Source organism: Amblyomma mixtum, chromosome 5, assembly GCF_055824585.1.
Source record: "Amblyomma mixtum isolate Tamu chromosome 5, ASM5582458v1, whole genome shotgun sequence".
NCBI classification, from domain to species: Eukaryota; Metazoa; Arthropoda; class Arachnida; order Ixodida; family Ixodidae; genus Amblyomma; species Amblyomma mixtum.
The window spans coordinates 100,584,639-100,602,716 of NC_143016.1; the positions used below are offsets into that span (position 1 = coordinate 100,584,639).

Consider the following 18,078-nt stretch of genomic DNA (forward strand, 5'->3'; position numbering starts at 1 on the left):
CGCTGGCAGCTCTGAGCATCGTACTTATTAGCATTATATGACAAGTGCTTTTTCATCATTTGTCTATTAAAAGCAAGCATGGCATTTTCCGATTTACCCACTACTAAAAAAGATTGTAAACCCCATGTATGCAAGAAAAAAATCTAATCCCGCAAATATTGCGTCGCAAAAAGAGCGGTGGCTTCTTCGCGCCCGGTGTAATAATTGATGAATGTTAACGAGAGCCTTGACTGTTATGCAAAATATTCTCGTTTTCTTTCTCAACCCCTCCATTGCGGATATTACACGAAATTGTAAAAACGAGATCGAAGGTAAGCGGAATACGTATTGACCTAGTAGGACAGGGTTGTGCACTCGCCTGACAAGGTCCAGAAAAGTGTCCAGCAGCTGGGCACTGCCCTTGACTTCGTCCTGGGCGTCGAGTTCTGACTTGAGTTCGGGGCTTCCGGGATGGATTATGGTGACGAACGAAAGGCCGATGAGCGCCGACACAAAGCTGGTGCCGATGAATATGGCAAATGTCAGCAGGGCCATCTTGCCTTTCGCCTTCCCGCTCAGGTTGGCGCTGCCTGCGAGGTATAAGCCAGTCCGAGAGTTTACGGACAGAACTTTATCAAGAGACTTAAAGGAGCGAGGCTAATGTACACAAAAATATGTATTTCTTTGCTTATCAGACCATTAGGATGAGGAGGAATAACAGGAAAGGCAGGGAGGTTAACCGAAGAATAATCGGTTTGCTACCCTACACGGGGGGAAGGGGGTGAGGGGATAAAAAAATGAAAGAGAAAGGAGAGTAAGAGAAAACTGAAGCCACTTTGAAAGTCAGCGTTCGTTAAAGTCACAGCCTATCATGCAGGCCAGAAGTACTTCCAAAGTACATCAGACCATTAGTAATGACATTCTCTTAGTAGTGTTCGGTGGAAGTAAAGCATAAACATGAGGCATTCAAGCATAAACTTCACAGAAAAAAAAAGGATTGTAGAAAATAATACACAAGGGAGCAATTTTGAGACATACGACGACGAATGCTTTGTGGGGATCGAGTAGAAGGAAATAAAAGTAAGCCGCCAGGTGTGAGACTAATAGTTGCAGGCCTACTGGTTGTTCCAAAGTGTTAGGACGCAGGGTTTACTTCTGGGCACTGCAGTGAGGTTCGCATGCATCATCGGCGTTCAAAACATCAGGAGTGTAAAAATAACTTACCTCATCACCCCCGCAAAGCATATCAGTGCCAGAGATAGTACCAAAGCAGAGCTGCGAGGGCCAGCTTTCAAACACTGTGGTCCAGAAACTTTTTTAAATAGAGGGCACATACAAGACGTTTTCGTTCATCATTGCTAGCCCTCTACCTCGTAGTAAAATAAGGTGCCTAACAGGCCTTTAAACTGCACTAATAATTAAATAAACAAATAAATAGTCAGCAAGTTCAATTCTTGTGTCACCTGTAATGATGCTGGCGATCATCATGGGCAGTACGAGCATGCGCAGACAGCGCATGAACACTTCGCCGGGCATGCCTAGGAGCATGATGGTGGACTCGCTGGGGCTGGCCTGCCGGAGGCCCAGGCCGAGCACCACGCCGGCCACGACGCCGCCTAGCGTAAAGAGCAGGAAGAAGTGCTCCTTGGCGAACTTGCGCAGCTTGGCCCTCAGGGACTGGGCCCGCACCTCCATGGCGGCCACCTTGGACTCTTCCAGCTTCATCTTTCCGTTCTGCAACGACAAAGGAAAGTCAATCTAGCGGTTACATTTATTGCGATGGACAGGTTAGGCTACGCTCGCTTTGCGAATCACGCGTGCGCCCGTAATCCCTCCACAACCAAGGGGGAGGAGACAGAGTGGATACACGCCACTCCGTACCTGAGAGGTTTACTGCGTGGACCCATCTAGTGAGTGAAAAGGTTACTAAATTTCTACATAAAACGAGAACTCTAACTCGTACAGGAGAGTGTTGCACTTCCTGCTTCTTACCACGAGGCTGTCACCAATCTAGACGCCGGCGCTCGGTGTCGACACAGCCCAGCGGAATTGCTCCCTCGGCTATCTTACCGCCGGTATATGCGCGCTAGACACGGAAGCGGAGAAAACACGCGAGGCTCGGAGCGGAAACTTCCATGGCGTAAAGCGGAAGCCAGACCGTGACAACAGTAATGCGAAACTAGGCAAGAAACTCGATCGGCAAGAGCTGGAGGTGGAGGAGGAGTCCAGGCGGTGGCGTAGCGAGAAGCTTGAGCAGCTACGAGAGGTTGCATCAAACAAGTTTTGAACGAAGGGAGACGAGAGGTTGGAAGTGTGAAGCTCGGAAAGGAAACGATGCTCGAAAGGGTGGTCGCAAAGTGAATCGGGCAACACGAACGGAAGGCAATGCGGTAGTGACGATAAGGTAATTCACGAAGGTGGCGCGCACCAGTTAGTTACTGAGAAAGGTGTGTGGGAGTCTTGCTACGATAGCTGCTCGAAAAAGATGAGCAGTAGCAAAGAACCTATAAAACTGTCCGTGTTTTGATCTAGTTCAGTGCTGCCGCTTTTTATATCATTAAGGAGGAGACTTGGAAAAAAAGAAAAAGTGCTCTAACTTTCCCAGTTCGAGTGGACACCTAAACGGCGCTGCGAGAGAAGACTTCAAGAGAGCAAAAAAGGCGGAGAAAAAAAAAAAGAAATGTTGGCACACCTCAAGATATTCAAATGTCAGTGCCAGCATAATATCTATCTATGCTGTATCTTACTCAATAGACGCACGAATATGGTGGAGAGAGCGGACGGGGTAGCACGCAACTGCGTGCGTTAAGGAAATATTCATGGGTTTTCATACGTATGCTCCTAACATTTTTTTGCGCGAGTGGTAAGGCGCGTGTCAACTCACGCTCGCAAGTATAGCGCGTACAGCCGGCCAAATCTTTAGCTGGCGTGCGCGACGGTCGCGTTTTCTGTTCTCCTGCGCTTTGGGATGAAACAAACTAGTGGAAAGCTCAACATTAAGCACGGGCTTGTGAGCCTGTGCTTAAATTTGATATTTTAACAAGTTTGCTTCGTCATAAGCTACAGAAGCACAGAAAACGCGGCCGTCACGCACGCCAGCTAAAGATTTGGCCGGCTGTACACAAGTATAAACTCTAAGTACACGTGTAGAGTGCCTGCAGATACCCTTTTCATTATACGGGGCCAGTGTGCACAGCACATTTGAGCGTCCCAGTCAAAATCTAGCTTTTTTTTAGTTTTCAACCTTCCTTCGTTTTCAACCTTCCTTCTCTCCCCTATATCTCGCCATCTCCTCTGTTGCTCCCTCTTCTCTCTTTACTTGGCTGCCCCTGAACCGACAACACAGCCTTCATCAGGAGAAACCGGATGTTATGACTCGGCGAGCCACACTGCCTTTTCTTCTTTATTGTTCTGTCGCTCCTGTTGCAGCGACCCCAGCCAACGGGACATTTGAACGGCAACATGCATGCATAGAAACAAAACGCTGGGGTGTGAAGGATGCACAGTACATTTCCAGGCAGTGACCGAGCAATGAGATAAATCAAAACGATGCGGCAGATAAGAACAGCGGAGAACTTGTGGTGCTGTTAGCCGGGCCATTATAGGAGAGGTGGGACTCTTCGTAGCATAAATGATATCGAAACGTGAACACCTGTTGTTTAGTAAACGGGATTAATTGTATCAACAGCTACCGTATGCAAGAAGCGACAGCAGAAGCCAAGTGCGAACATGAAACTAAAACACGCCGTATATACAGTTGTGAGCACAGTAAGAGGGAACAACGTTTGCACCAGTAAAGCTGCAAATGGGCCAAGTTGGTTCAAATTCAACTTCATTAGTGCACTACTCACAGGAACGAACAATACTGGACGCAAAAAGCACAGACACGGACAGGGCGCAAACTATCAACTGGTTTTATAAAATCACGAGTAGCACTTTAATGAAATTTTCGCATTCCTTTACTTATTACCATACGAATGCATGCGACAAACCCATTGTTTTTGTTTTATTATTAGTTTTTCCTCTTGGAGTATAATATCCAAAAAATCATTCTCAAATGTAATGAGAGAATAACCAGAAAATTATGTTCGTACTACAAGCTTGTTCCCTCTCATAATGCGCACGACTTTACCTTACCCAGAGTAATAGGGAAAGGGAATTCTAGACTAACAGCAGCGCTCCTTACGTATTCACGGTCGAAGTTCGGACATGAAAGGCGCAGAACGAAGTCTTTTAATTTAACGGACCGTACAAAGATTCAGTACGGATGCACATTTGCCGAAATTTAATTAGCACGTACTTAACAGCTACTACTGGTATACGATTAGGAAACATACTGTTTTTCTTCTAGATACATGATCATTTTAACGGGTTTTCAAGTTCTATGGAGAAGTAGGAAGAAATCTTTTGGGTGCGAAAAAAGATTTCTCTTTTATTTTGCTCGCATCTATACAAGAGGGGCTAGAACAATGTGCAAAGGCTTTAAAAATTCTACGCTGGCTCAGCCTCTTTTGCGACATACCGCAGTGCCTGTCGTGCATAATCTAGAACTATCAACCCGTGATCTACATTAACCCCCTCCCCCAGTATTTTAGCCTCGACTCTGCCCATGCTTGAATTTCCAGGTATTATCATCGACCATCTCTGACCTTTCGTTTCAGTGCGAAAGAACTACTTTACGAAGTCAAATCGGTTTACCGGTTTGTGCGATGCTTGACCTTGAGGGTGGCCTTGGACAAATAAATAAATTGTAGTGAATTACAATGGACGCGCCTGAACTATGATGAACGCGCCTCAGGTTGCCTCGTTGGCAGACGAAGAAGTTGACGACGAAGTGCCGGCGCGCGGCTCCAGCTCTCTGGCTGTCTAGACTGACTGTGATTTTGCTGCCGTCCGCTCAGATGTTTGGTGAACTGTATCGCCGAGTTCACTAGTACGCGAACCCCCTTTCATTTGGTGAAGGTGCGGTGTAGGTGGGGCAGGACTGGGCGCGGAGTCCTTAGGCATTGTGGGCGGAGGGAGAAGACGGCTGCGAAGGTCCAGGGCGTCAGCCGACGAAATAAATAAATAAATAAATAAATAAATAAAGTGCTGCCGCGACTGCGATCCGAACCCACGGCGGCGCAAACAGATCAACTTCGCTTGTAACTGCACGAGGGCCCTATAGGCTATCGCCGCAGTCGGGAATGGCTCATGTTAACTAAACTGAAACAAACTCTCGCCCTATGCATTGCACGTAGTCTTCATCAACAAATACTATACCAAGCTAATAATACTCGTGCTTTGAGCTATGTAGCGGTAGTGACAGAAATATGTGCGCTGCATACGTTGGCTTGAACTACATTGCGGCACAAATGCGGCACTAGAGGAGTACGCCTTGGCGTTGACAACACCGCTGCAGAAACGTGGAATGGAACATAGGCCGTCTGCGCACATTGGGTAACTTTTGACTGACGATTAAAAAGTTGAACAAGCGCTTAACTGGCTCCCTGGGTTCGTGGACACACACCACAACAGCGCTTTCAGGTACGCGACGGTGGTGTCCGCCAGCAAAAAACTGTGCTTTCGCAGAATACTTGATGCTTAGCAGTGCTAAGCCGTAGCCAATTTTTTTCTTCACACTCTCCCGATGCGTGCATTCTTCCCCACTTAGCATTCTGCAGCAGTGCTTCCGCATTGCTCTTCCCAGCGATCTTGGACGCTTGCCCTTCCTTAGTTTCAGCGTGGGCGGTGCACGTACCAGTCGCGTGTTCTGCGCTGGCGCGTCTGTCAGGCGCTGCCAACAGCGGTGGCTGCCGCCAACTCTGTCTCGCCTACAGGCAGCCTAGGCTTTCGGTTTTCTCTTTTTATTTATTTATACAGTACTGCTGGCCTAAGGGTGAGGCTGTGCGAAGGAGCGGGTGATGCGAAGAACAGAACTAAGTAAGCTATGCATAAAAATACAAAAAAGATGACGTGCTTTGTTGCTACAAATCAAGCCAAGAGAGAGCTGAACAAATGCGATCACGAATAATAAAACAGCAGTTCCAGCAGTAAGGAGGTAACGGGCTAAATCAAAGAGCCAGTGCAACAAAACGTTCTAGGATATACAAATAAAATCGAAGACGGTTTCATAATTGATTAAGTTGTTGGGCATTTCACAATGCTGACCGGTAGCCGGTTCTATTCTTGATTCATCTTCGAAAAGAAAGAATTTGCGAACGCTTCAGCATGACAGGAATAAAAATATTTTTTTTTCTAAAGGACTTTTCTCTGTCCTTTGGCTTTTGTTGGGGCGAAATAGTCTGATTTATTGATTGATTGTTTGATAGACTGATTGATTGAAATTACAATAGGGTGTGGTAGACTGCCTGACCAGGTTTGTCGTGAAACAGCAAGAGCATGCATTTTAATCGATCACGTCGGCGCCAGTTTTGCGAACAGTCTCTCTTCCTTCTTTACCACCGCGCTTGCGGAATTACAACTGACGCAGATGGTCTTCTCGCGCGGGATGGCGGTTTAGTGTTTTCTCTTTCCGCTCGGCACTGTGAAAGGGGAAGACGCCGAACTCACAGTTGCGCTATAAATAATCTCTCGCTCTCTCTGTCCCGGTTCTTCATTTAACACACCCCGCCGCGGTGGCTCAGTGGTTAAGGCGCTCGGCTGCTGACCCGAAAGACGCGGGTTCGATCCCGGCCGCGGCGGCCGAAGTTCGATGGAGGCGAAATTCTAGAGGCCCGTGTACTGTGCGATGTCAGTGCACGTTAAAGAACCCCAGGTGGTCGAAATTTCCGGAGCCCTGCACTACGGCGTCCCTCATAGCCTTAGTCGCTTTGGGACGTTAAACCCAATAAACAAACCAAACCATCTTCATTTAACACTACTAATGTACTATTGGGAATAGAAGCCTCTGGGACACGAGAACTGCAACCGAAATAGATAGCTCTTTTATTAACCGGTGTATATGGAGGTGTGCAGTGGAAGCGAAAGCGGTGTCAAATGCTTTAATTGGCAGTAATCCCCTGAGTTGACTGATGAAAGGTGCAGGACATATGCTATCGGCAGCAAACGCTTATAGGACGCGGATGTGGGAAAATTCATTTCGGTGCACGTATTTCACTAAATTAGGGGAGGCTCAAGCCCCATTCACTGGTATTAATACCGGGCGACTGAGTGACGAGGCAGCGGTACAGTAATTTTTTTAGTGAGAAAGCATTCAGGTTTGCCGTCATGCAGTTTCCGTTTTCTCCGCGACCCAATTTGCTGATTGGTTGAGAGCGATCAAATAACCTTGTGACATAATTACAGCCTGCCCTGAAGGCAATCCTGATTGGTCGACAGAGGTCACGTGACTTTGTGGCGTCATCACAGCCTGCCTACCGTGGCAGGTTGCATGTGGACTCCCAAAAGTTGGAAGTTCCCCCTCCCGCCAATTTCCAAGGACCCCAGAAATTTTTGGAAGTAGGCTCTCCAAGAAAATAGACTGAGGCGAATTTTTGGGGATTAGTGGAAGGATTAAGGTGGATTAGTGGGTCAGATTAGTAGAATTTCATATGATAATCATATAGAAGGTACATGAACATCTCGAATCTATAATGGCTAATGGCTACCATACAATTACAATGGAACCGGTTCCAAGCGGAGTTTTGGCAGGAAAATCGCAAGAACAATAGAAACTCATTGTAGACACCATAGCAGGCAACGTAAAGGCTATCGAATTTCCTTCTTTAAGAATGGGATTAAGAAGGCCCCCAAGTTTGTTTTCTTTTAGAAACACGCGGTCCGTAAGCGTTTTCTGCCGATAGTACGTCTAGGCCGCTTTTAGTGCATCCTTGATTTCATAAAATAATTCTGCCCTTTATGCCCCATCTACACACTCATACCTAACATCTTCGAAAACTGTCCTTCCTTGACACTTTTGGCTCATAATTTACTTTCTTTTAACCATTTGAAGACATAAGCTCGCTATTGCCGCCGCCTGCATGTTCTTTCTTATTCTTAAATAGCAATACTCCTTACCAATTCTTTACGCAGTCTATCCCTTGTACAATCTATCGCATCGTACCGCTTTCGCTCGGTCCTGGTTTTTACTTTTCCGGCAGTGTGATAGTTCAGGCGCCCGCCGTTCATTGAGGCGGTTATGCGGTCACGGCCATTTATTTTTAATTTGGAGATAAGCAGTCACAACTACGCCATATGTTTAAGCTACAGCTGTTACGACCATAGTTGTATGAGGCAGTTTCTTCGTGGAAATTGGTGTCGTCGATGGAGTCGCGCGGCGTAAACAAAATTTCCTCTTTCCTCTTCTTCCTCACCCACAATGCATGTGTTTTTCGAGTATCTACATTCTTGAGTTGTAAATAAGTTATGGCTCGTCAGGGCTCGTCAGGGTGCGCTTAAATCAACTTACATACAATGTCTATTTTTGCATAACAGTCGTCGTATTAATCACAGTGCAAGCTACCCAATTCCTGTTTTCCATTATTTATAGAGAAGTAACATGAGAAACAAAAACAAACATTAACAAAGGCAGTCCAGCCAGCTTCTTACATTTTATAGAGTACGTTGCTTTTTGCAAGTCTGAGATATGACCGCTGCAATGGCGACACAGGTGACGTGCTTTATAAAAGAAACGAAACTGACTTTTTCTTGGCATCCACAGCTTTCCTATGACAGTTTCCGATTAACTGACAACGAACAAACTGCATGAAGCAGCAATACACGCACGAAATCCTGATTTCCGGGTCCTGTGGAGCGCTGCAAAGCTGAGGCGGGTCGCATCACAAAAAGATAAAATAAACATACGTGTGTCTTGGTAACCTGGAGTGGTGTGCTGGAAGTCGTTAAACGGGTCAGTCAACAAGGGCAAAGTCTCTGTGTTTAAAATAACGTTACCTAACGTCATAACAACGAGGCTAGCCGATGAAAGAAGGGTGGTAGCTGCGACCTACGGGGCGTGCGGAGAGAGGGGTGTCGAAATAGAAACCGCTTTTCCTGCTCGCACAGCTTGCAAAGGAAGGCGCTTCAGAAGCGCTTAATGATGCATAACTCCCGCGTGAGCTTTGCACAACTAGTTGCGGCGATAGAACGCTTGAAGCGAATCCTGAAATTTGTAGCAATGCGGTACAAATATTGCCCTTACGTGCGCGCCATTTAAAAAAATTGCACCTGTTTTTTGGCAACACGGTTAAAAAGGAGATCTTTAGCTTTTTTCAAGAGTGAAAATGCGTACATAAAGTTGCGTTTGCTTTGACACGAAATCTTTGAATTACCGCAACTGTCGCTGCTTATATCGAAGTCACAAACCAACAGCTGATGCCAGCAAACCAAAGTGTCGGTCAACGGATGACAATGTTCGTACTGTGCGAAAATATAGCCGCATGTTTCTGAAAGTCAACAGCAGGTATTGCTTAGACACCACTGACTAATCGGGTGCAACAAAAGATATAAAGGCTCGTGCTTACGAGCATTCACAGTTCCCCAGGAAAAGAAAGGAGCCGCGTGTTGATATGTGCAGGTTGCAGGAGATTTGTTTACTTAAAAAAATAAGTTAAACCAAAAATACAACTCAGTTAACAAATAAAGCACACCAAACACTCGCGCACAAGTCTTCAGCGGCGAGATATCGGTACACCCCATAGAGACTACACCACAAATTAGCTAAGATTGTAGAGGCAAAACGTGGCTCGCATGTTAGATGCGAATACCTTTAGCAACACTTGATAGAGACTGGCACTGAAATTTAATCAACGAGAAACCGGAATTCTCGCCGGCAGTATTGAGATTGCACAATAAAGCTGCTAAATTATCGTGTTCGAAAGAAAAATAAAGCGAAGAGAACAGAAAACATAGCTAGCGCCGAGACCATCTGAAACACAAGTATGCGAATACGTAAGTCAACCTTGAGCTTGGCAGCCGTTGGAGGGGGCTTTTGAAAAGCATTGAAGACGCTCCTCGTGCGTGTTGCCAGCTGATACTCGCAAGTGCCGAAGGAGGTTTTGAAGCATGCCGGCGTCGTAGTTGCAGGAAGGCTTGTTTTTCCCACGTGACTGCGGCCTGTTCGGTCAGGGACGGTGACCGGCTTCGGAGAGGCTAGCCATTACGGATGCAACCGAGAGGCAGCGGCGGCTATGCGGCGCTCATACACATGCGCATGTTGTCGAAGCGACAGCATCGCTAATGTAAGCAGCCCCGAAGTAACTGCACGCCGTGCATGGCGTGTGCTGCAGCTGTTTTTGTGCTTAGCAACTCTAGCATGTTGGTTTGTTTGGTTACGGTGAGAAAGAAAAAAAGTCGTGTTGCGTTCGCTCGCGAAAATTTTACCAAAAGAGGACACAAATGCCTGCTACCTCGCCAAAAGTCATTGTGGAGTGGCATTCTTTGGTGCAGAATATAGAACAAAAAGTACATGACGAGTTTTATTATAAGCTAAAAGGAGCGGCCCGACTACCGGTAGCTGTTAGATGCGTTATTGTTCCTGTATTTTCATTATTTCTTAAATTATCAAACAATATCAAGAAGATCGTAGACTGATATTGAACTGGAGACTATCCGTACAAGGATAATTGTTAGTGATTTGTTTGCTTGTCTATTTATTTATCTATTTAGAGTGCATGGAACACGGGCAAGCTCGCGCGCTCATTATGACATACGCAGAAATTTTGGACAAAATCATTTTTTCAACGGGAAATAGTTTCGGAGCGCAGTTTCTCATACATCGTAAGATTTCTCTATAACAATCAATGTATCCGCAGATCTCTTCTCTGTAGTCTTGCATTTATTTTGCTCTTAACGTTTCTGCTATCGCCAAAAATGTTCCTCATTGGTTTTGTTCAGCAGTCTTAATCACTCGATGCTAGTGATGGAAAACTTTGAAAGAAAAATTTTGCTGTGCATCAGAAGAATGGGCCATTACCTTCAATATTCCTATAACATTGCTTTGCAACATTTAAATATTCAGAATACTTGTCCAAGAAAGCTGGACTTGCTATTAGCATAGCTTGATAGGTGTTTCTAGATACAGCCACTGGCGAGGGGCGATGGAAAATTTTTCTATGAAAATTTACTAGCAACAGGAGTTACACTAAGAAAGGAAGCGATTCTCTGGCGTTATGCAGCTGAATAGACTCTTGTAAGTAAGGCGAACTGAATATGTATGAGTGCACATATCATAAAAGTTAGTGTGACGTAAATGATCTTGAAATAGCTTCTAATGTTTGTTAAGACTTCACTGTAGCTTTAAATGTCAATAAAGGAAACGCATAGGATGTTTCGGAACTTTCTGCTAGTCTTACAGAGATGAGAAAGAAAGTAGGAAGCGAAGAAAGAAAGAGAGAGAGAGAAGGAAAGAGAATATGAAAGAAAGAAAGAAAGAAAGAAAGAAAGAAAGAAGGAAGGAAAGATAATATGAAAGAAAGGAAGGAAGAAAGAAAGAAAGAAAGAGAGAAGGAAAGGAAGAAAGAAAGAAAGAGAGAAAGAAAGAAAGAAAGAAGGAAAGAAGGAAGGAAAGAAGGAAGGAAAGAAGGAAGGAAAGAGAAAAGAAAATAAAGGAAAAGAGAGCCAGCTGGGTCTTTTACCCCCGCTTACCAGACCCTAGTGACGGCTTATTATAGTTGCGTTAGTCGCCAACCAAAGCCAGCTGCTTTTGCAGGGTCATACGAATGCAACATCTGCATTGTTCGTCCTTCTTTCTAAGTGCAGTATAGACAAACAAAGCAAAAAAGCAATTGCAATAACCCGGTTCGAGGCGCACAAACTTGGCTCGAAACACGCAAAAGTTCTAATATCGTTACCGCCTGAGCAATCAATAAATGAATGTTTTATCCGTAGCAAGACTTTAGAGTAACTCTCTAATGAGTTCAGTGTTTAAAAGCACTGGCACTAAAGTGTTTGATACTTCACAGATTATAACTAAAACTGTTCGGCTTGAACCACTTGTTTTGAAGCTCATCCACGTGCCTTGACGCTTCCATAGAATGTACAAACCTAATTGTCCTGTCTCCTGCAGTCGTACACCTGTCATAAACGAGCGGTTATTGAAGCCAAGAAAGATATTTAATACAACTATGCTTTGTCTACAAGAAAGGACCCGGAAACATAAACATAATTGACATTACTGATATGCAAATTGCAAGACGTAAAGCTGTCCTTATTTTGCATGGCTAGAGTAACCTCAGCGAGGCCACCGATACGATTTCCAGAACGTCCCTGGCAGGCCAACGAAGGCATTGCGCCTGCTGCGTAGTGCATGCTCCCGAAAAAGAAGACATTAGTAAACGTACTAATGCAGTTATCTCTAATGCGACCCGTTGCCGAACGGACGCACCTATACATGCTGCATTCTTAAGTTCTAAAATGAATAAGAATTTGCGCAGCACAGGACGACTTAGCATTCATAATGAGCCCTGCTTGTTAACATCCATTCACGCTCTGCAGGAAGCACTTTCGTCAAGTCGAAGCACAGGGAACAGAACGGCAGAAAACCACAGCCTCAAAACACAAACACAAAAAAGGAGCGGTAGCAAGGGAATCAACGCAAGCGTACATGTTGGCCTCGCTTCCAGAAATACATCAAAGTTTCGAATTCAGACAACGAAAAAAGAAACCAACAAGAAAGCGACTTAGATTGCACGAGTACGCAAACTTGTCTTACGTTATGAAGATCGTGCACCGAATAGGGCGGTGGGCCACTATAAATGGCGGCGGGATCTTCTGAGGCCATGGTTGAACCGTTGAGGCGTTCCCGTCAGTGCCTTCACTCCGCCCGGCAGTGTAACGGAGAATGTGGGATTTCACAGAAGCGCGGAGAAGGCTGCCGCTGGCGAAATAGAGCGTGCACAGGAGGTGATCCCTGTCGCATAATCCGGGCGATTGAGGCGCTCACGCACCCCGTCCTCACCAACGGAAAAGCCGCGAAACTTCTGTCCTGCCTGCCAGCCGTCCTCGATTCTCGACGACGACGACGACGCGCCCAACTGGTTCCCGAAGTCGTCAACACCGCGCGGCCTTCCACACCCTCGCTAAGTCTCCTCTCTTCGTGGCACTCAGAGGTCGCACCGTTGCACAGAGACTTGGTTTCTCTGGATGCGTAACTCGTTCCTGCATGGATGCCTTGACCATGCGGGAAAATTTGATTAAACGGAATTGGGACACGGACTCTAAGCCGCTGATTCCCTCAGAAAGTGTTTTCCTGTTCTGAATGCGGGTCCGAGAATTCCTTGGATTGTTGGTTCAACTTGTGACCGACGGCCAAACGTTTGTTCGTTTGGTGTGGCGGAGGTCGTTTGTTGGATTTTGTCGATTGCCAGCTCCGCTGGCATCGGCAACTATGCGCTTCGCGCTTGGCTGCCGGAGCTGTGCTTGGCTGCTCAAAGTTTTTTCGAGGAGTCGGTTATGCATGATTTGTATTTCATTTACTCGAAAAACGAAGACATTTGCACATAAAAAGACGAGTACTACGGCTCGAAGACAGCTTGGCAAATTACGTGGCTACGTGCGAACCCTTCGATGGCTCGGCAGGCACCTCCGTCACATAAAGCAGGCGTTAATCAGCACTACTACACAAAGTGCTTGTAAAGGAATGTTCTTTAATATGCATTTATGTTTCAGAGTGATAAAAAAAAACAACTTATCGGCTCACTCGCGTCAGTATTCCGCTTGAGCACGTGTGCACTACTACAGGTAGACCCACGACTTGAATGACCAAATAGTCCAGTCGTAAGCAATATCCCCATTGTTTTCTAACGGCTGCCAAGGCACGTGCGAACCATAAGGAATGAGCTGTCGAAGATAAAATACGTAAGCATCAGCACCGACCGAGGAGTACTATAGACCTCGCCATTGTTAGATACAGCGTGTAAAAGGTTTCGATAGCGATACCCACTACAATTGCAGCTGTGCTGACGTGTTAAAAAAGATAGCGACAGCGTGCGAGGTGCTACACTGTGCATTTTAGATCAAAACAAGCTTTGCCTCCATCGGAGTGGATAGGTCGCGATGTTAATCACCTTGATTCTTGGACCTAACCCACAGGACCCGATAAGCTCGACGGCAGTTCTGGTACTGCTCAAGTGAAGTACGGCTCGCCATCCACGAAAGAATTACTATTTTTTACCGGAGAGGCAGGTGTCATTTGAGTAGAAGGTAGTTTATTACTGTCTTCGCTATATTTTCAATATTTGCCAATTACATTATTCTCACGTAGACCGACGTCCCATGTTGCACAGAACAGAAACGAGGTCAGCTACACAACAACCGGATCCAAGACCAAAGAAAGAAGATTAAAAGAGTGTAGAGAAAGAACAAGCATTTACGTAATGAATATAGGTTGCCTGATGAGGTATATAGTACACGGTATACCCTTTCACCTTCGGAGTTCACCTTGGTAACCTCTCGGTCTCCAGTCACAAACTGAAATTTAAAGGTACAGACAGCATTGCTATGAAGGCAATAAAGGCTATGAAGGCACTTCCGCATAAAACCGCGAAAAAAATAAATCTTTTTTTTATCATGATGATCAATTATTTAAAAAAGGCTATGGAGAATGAACAATCGCAGAGTCCTGCTATACAGGGTGTTTCACCTAAGACTTTCTGCAATTTTTAAAAATAAGCTATTTGAATTAGATGCGCGCTTTTTCTGGCATAGCATTGTCAGTGGTGTAGTACATCATAATGCAGCTAAGACGTGCTAACTAGCAGGCTTGTTAACCAATATTTAATAGTTAACTTTTAAACTATTACCGTTGGGCTCCTTAATTATTGAGAGGCATGTAGCCCACCGTAAGTGATGTCCATATCCGTTTTTAGAATTTCGAGAACGCGATTATCCTCGGCGCTGTGGCCCAACAAATTTTGGCTATTTCGACGAGTTACGTGCACTGGAGAGGTTGCTTTGCCTGCAAGCTTCTCAAACCGCATGTATTTTGGCGCGATGTAGCCGAAATTTGTTGGGCCACAGCGCCGAGGATAATTGCGTTCTCGAAATTCTAAAAACGGATATGGACATCACTTACGGTGGGCTGCATGCCTCTCAATAATTAAGGAACCCAACGGTAATAGTTTAAAAGTTAACTATTAAATATTGGTTAACAAGCCTGCTAGTTAGCACGTCTTAGCTACATTATGATGTACTACACCACTGACAATGCTATGCCAGAAAAAGGGCGCATCTAATTCAAAAAGCTTATTTTTAAAAATTGCAGAAAGTCTTAGGTGAAACACCCTGTATAATTATTTATATTGTCCAGCTTTCCTTTAAAGGGAAGCTCCGGTAGGCGACATTATTCAAATAGGTGAAGCGTGAAGTAACCACCTTGTCACTGATTCTGACTGTAGATTCTAGAATACCGCCTTAAGATTGTCATCCTTTAGCTGAGATCATTTCTCGAAAATTTCACGAGAAAAGCAGGGCCATGTCTCGGGAAAGTAACTTTGCGCACGATATAAGTGTATGCATTCGCGGTCGCGATCGAACCCGCGTCTTCGATCCCGACCGCGGCGGTCGAATTTCTTTGGAGGAGAAATTCTAGAGGCCCGTGTGCTGTGCGATGTCAGTGCACGTTAAAGAACCCCAGGTGGTCGAAATTTCCGGAGCCCTCCACTACGGCGTCTCTCATAGCCTTAGTCGCTTTGGGACGTTAAACCCCATAAACCAAACCAAACCATACCATACCATACCATACCATACCATACCATACCATACCATACCATACCATACCATACCATACCATACCATACCATACCATACGATCCCCAGGTGGTCGAAATTTCCGGAGCCCTCCACTACGGCGTCTCTCATAGGCTTAGTTGCTTTGGGACGTTAAACCCCATAAACCATACCATACCATACCATACCATACCATACCATACCATACCATACCATACCATACCATACCATACCATACCATACCATACCGCCGCCGCGGTGGCTCAGCGGCTATGGTGCTCGGCTGCTGACCCAAAAGACGCGGGTTCGATCCCGGCCGCGGCGGCTAGAATTTCTTTGGAGGAGAAATTCTAGAGGCCCGTGTGCTGTGCGATGTCAGTGCACGTTAAAGAACCCCAGGTGGTCGAAATTTCCGTAGCCCTCTACTACGGCGTCTCTCATAGCCTTAGTCGCTTTGGGACGTTAAACCCCATAAACCATAAACCAAACCATACCATACCATACCATACCATACAAAGTAAAACTAAATGATTTCATCATTCATGCTTTAGCCTAACAGCCAGTACATCGTGTCAACCTTCATGTCTTTTCTTTGTCACTTGTATCCTCCGTTCATACTTAGCAGTCAACGCAGCGAAGGCTGCGGCGCCTGTTCGCGCTCCTCGCCCGCATCGTAATGTAGTGCGTCGAAAGTGAAAAGGGTAATGAACTTAAAATTAAAGTAAATGTTGGTCGATATTGTAGTATAATAATAAAAGGGTTTTATTTTGCATAAAGATTGCTTTTCCTTTTATTTTCTTCAAAACAGAGTGCCTTAGTTTTCTGGGGTTTTTTTCCGGCTCCTCCTGTATCAGGTTTTTACAGCTAGGCCGGCCGGTGATGTCGTCTGCTTTCGTTTTTCGGTTTCTGAGTCTGCGAAAATGGCACCGCTATCTCCTACTCGCTTGTTTTCTTCGCCCACTACGGCTTCAGAAACATCTCCTGCTCGCCTATTCTCCAAGCTGAAGTGTCCGAAAATTTCAAAATACTGCAAGCAGGTGATTGTTAACATTTACTCTAGCGTAAAGAAGCGCTTCCCGGAGAAGACTGTGCGTAAAGTTCTCGAAACTGTGGGCGAGATGACCGGGGTGAGCCGTCGGACAGTTGCGAGGTTCAAGAAAGAAGGTCTCTCTACTGGAATAAGATCACCGCAAAAACGACCTAGCAAGGTGACAATATCTAGCTCTCGCAGTGTTAAATATGACAGCTTTGCACTCAACGCCATCCGACTCAAGTTACATGGTATGTGTGCCGTACACTACACTGCCTTTTCCCTTCGAAACAAGTAAACAGCGCTGTGTTTTTCAAACTGGGTATTAGAGTTTGTCAGTTTCGAGTTTCTACCTAATGAATCTTTAAGGAAAATAAAAAAAAATAAAAAAAAAGCAGCCAAGCCGGGAGTCGAACCTTGGCCCCTCATAAAATCAACAGACAGGCGCGCTTCGTACCACTCAGCCACGACGCGAAGCGGGCAGATACATTTCGCGTGGTTTTTTGCAGCGGACTACTTTCGTACCTTTGGCAGCGTTGACTGCTATGTATGAAACGGAGTATAGAGTTCTTTTTACGGGGTTGACTGATCACGCTGGCCCGCAAGCTCTTCCTGCAGCACGAGTTTTTTTTGGAAACGAGCTCCGGGTAAAACACGATAGGGACACGTGATGATGATGGAAGGAGCCCACGGCAGATGGATTAAAAATAAAACAAAACGGCAAAAAAGCACCAAAGCATCAAGAAGTATTTACTCGCTGCAGCAAGAAGCGTTTATAGTCACATGATTCATAGCGCTCCCTCAGGTTTTTTTTTTTGCTACTACTCCATTTCGACGTTTTTAACGCGGACACGTTTTTCGGCAAGGTCGCACAGGAAAGCCCTGCAACGATGAACGCTTTGCTGTTGACATCCCGCCGACGTGTATAGCCGTTTCAGTTTATGGTGCGTGAACACTGCTACCCTTTACCTGCAATAAAAATGCGAGAATAGTTTGTCTTTTTGTTCCCACCCCCTGAAATGAGCGAGGGTTCGGAATCTCTGTTGAATTCTGGAGACTGTTCCCCAAACCGCACGAAAAAGCATTAGTCAAAATAAAGTTTTTCCTTCCTTCCTTCCTTCCTTCCTTCCTTCCTTCCTTCCTTCCTTCCTTCCTTCCTTCCTTCCTTCCTTCCTTCCTTCCTTCCTTCCTTCCTTCCTTCCTTCCTTCCTCCCTTCCTTCCTTCCTTCCTTCCTTCCTTCCTTCCTTCCTTCCTTCCTTCCTTCCTTCCTTCCTTTCTTTCTTTCTTTCCTTCTTTCTTTCTTTCTTTCTTTCTTTCTTTCTTTCTTTCTTTATTTCTTTCTCTCTCTCTCTTTCTTTCTTTCCTTCTTCCTTTCTTTCTTTCTTTCTCTCTTTCTTTCTTACTTTCTTTCTTTCTTTCTTTC

General features: G+C 45.4%; 1 protein-coding gene across 7 annotated transcripts in view; it reads right to left on the minus strand.

Moving 5' to 3' along the window:
* Window positions 1-18,078, minus strand: part of LOC149343207 (excitatory amino acid transporter 2-like) — a 69,623-nt gene that overhangs the window by 11,770 nt on the left and 39,775 nt on the right. For 3 of the 7 annotated variants that reach the window (XM_089545752.1, XM_089545750.1, XM_089545749.1), the window contains exons 2-3: window positions 1,443-1,713; window positions 359-569 (exon numbers count right to left, since the gene is read on the minus strand). In XM_089545752.1, coding sequence (XP_089401878.1) covers window positions 359-569; window positions 1,443-1,704 — 473 coding nt within the window. In that variant the 5' untranslated portion in view covers window positions 1,705-1,713. Of the gene's footprint in view, window positions 1-358; window positions 570-1,442; window positions 1,714-1,860; window positions 2,100-12,610; window positions 12,917-18,078 lie in introns of those variants that run through there. The other 4 variants (XM_089545748.1, XM_089545755.1, XM_089545754.1 and 1 more) reach the window with 4 other exon arrangements.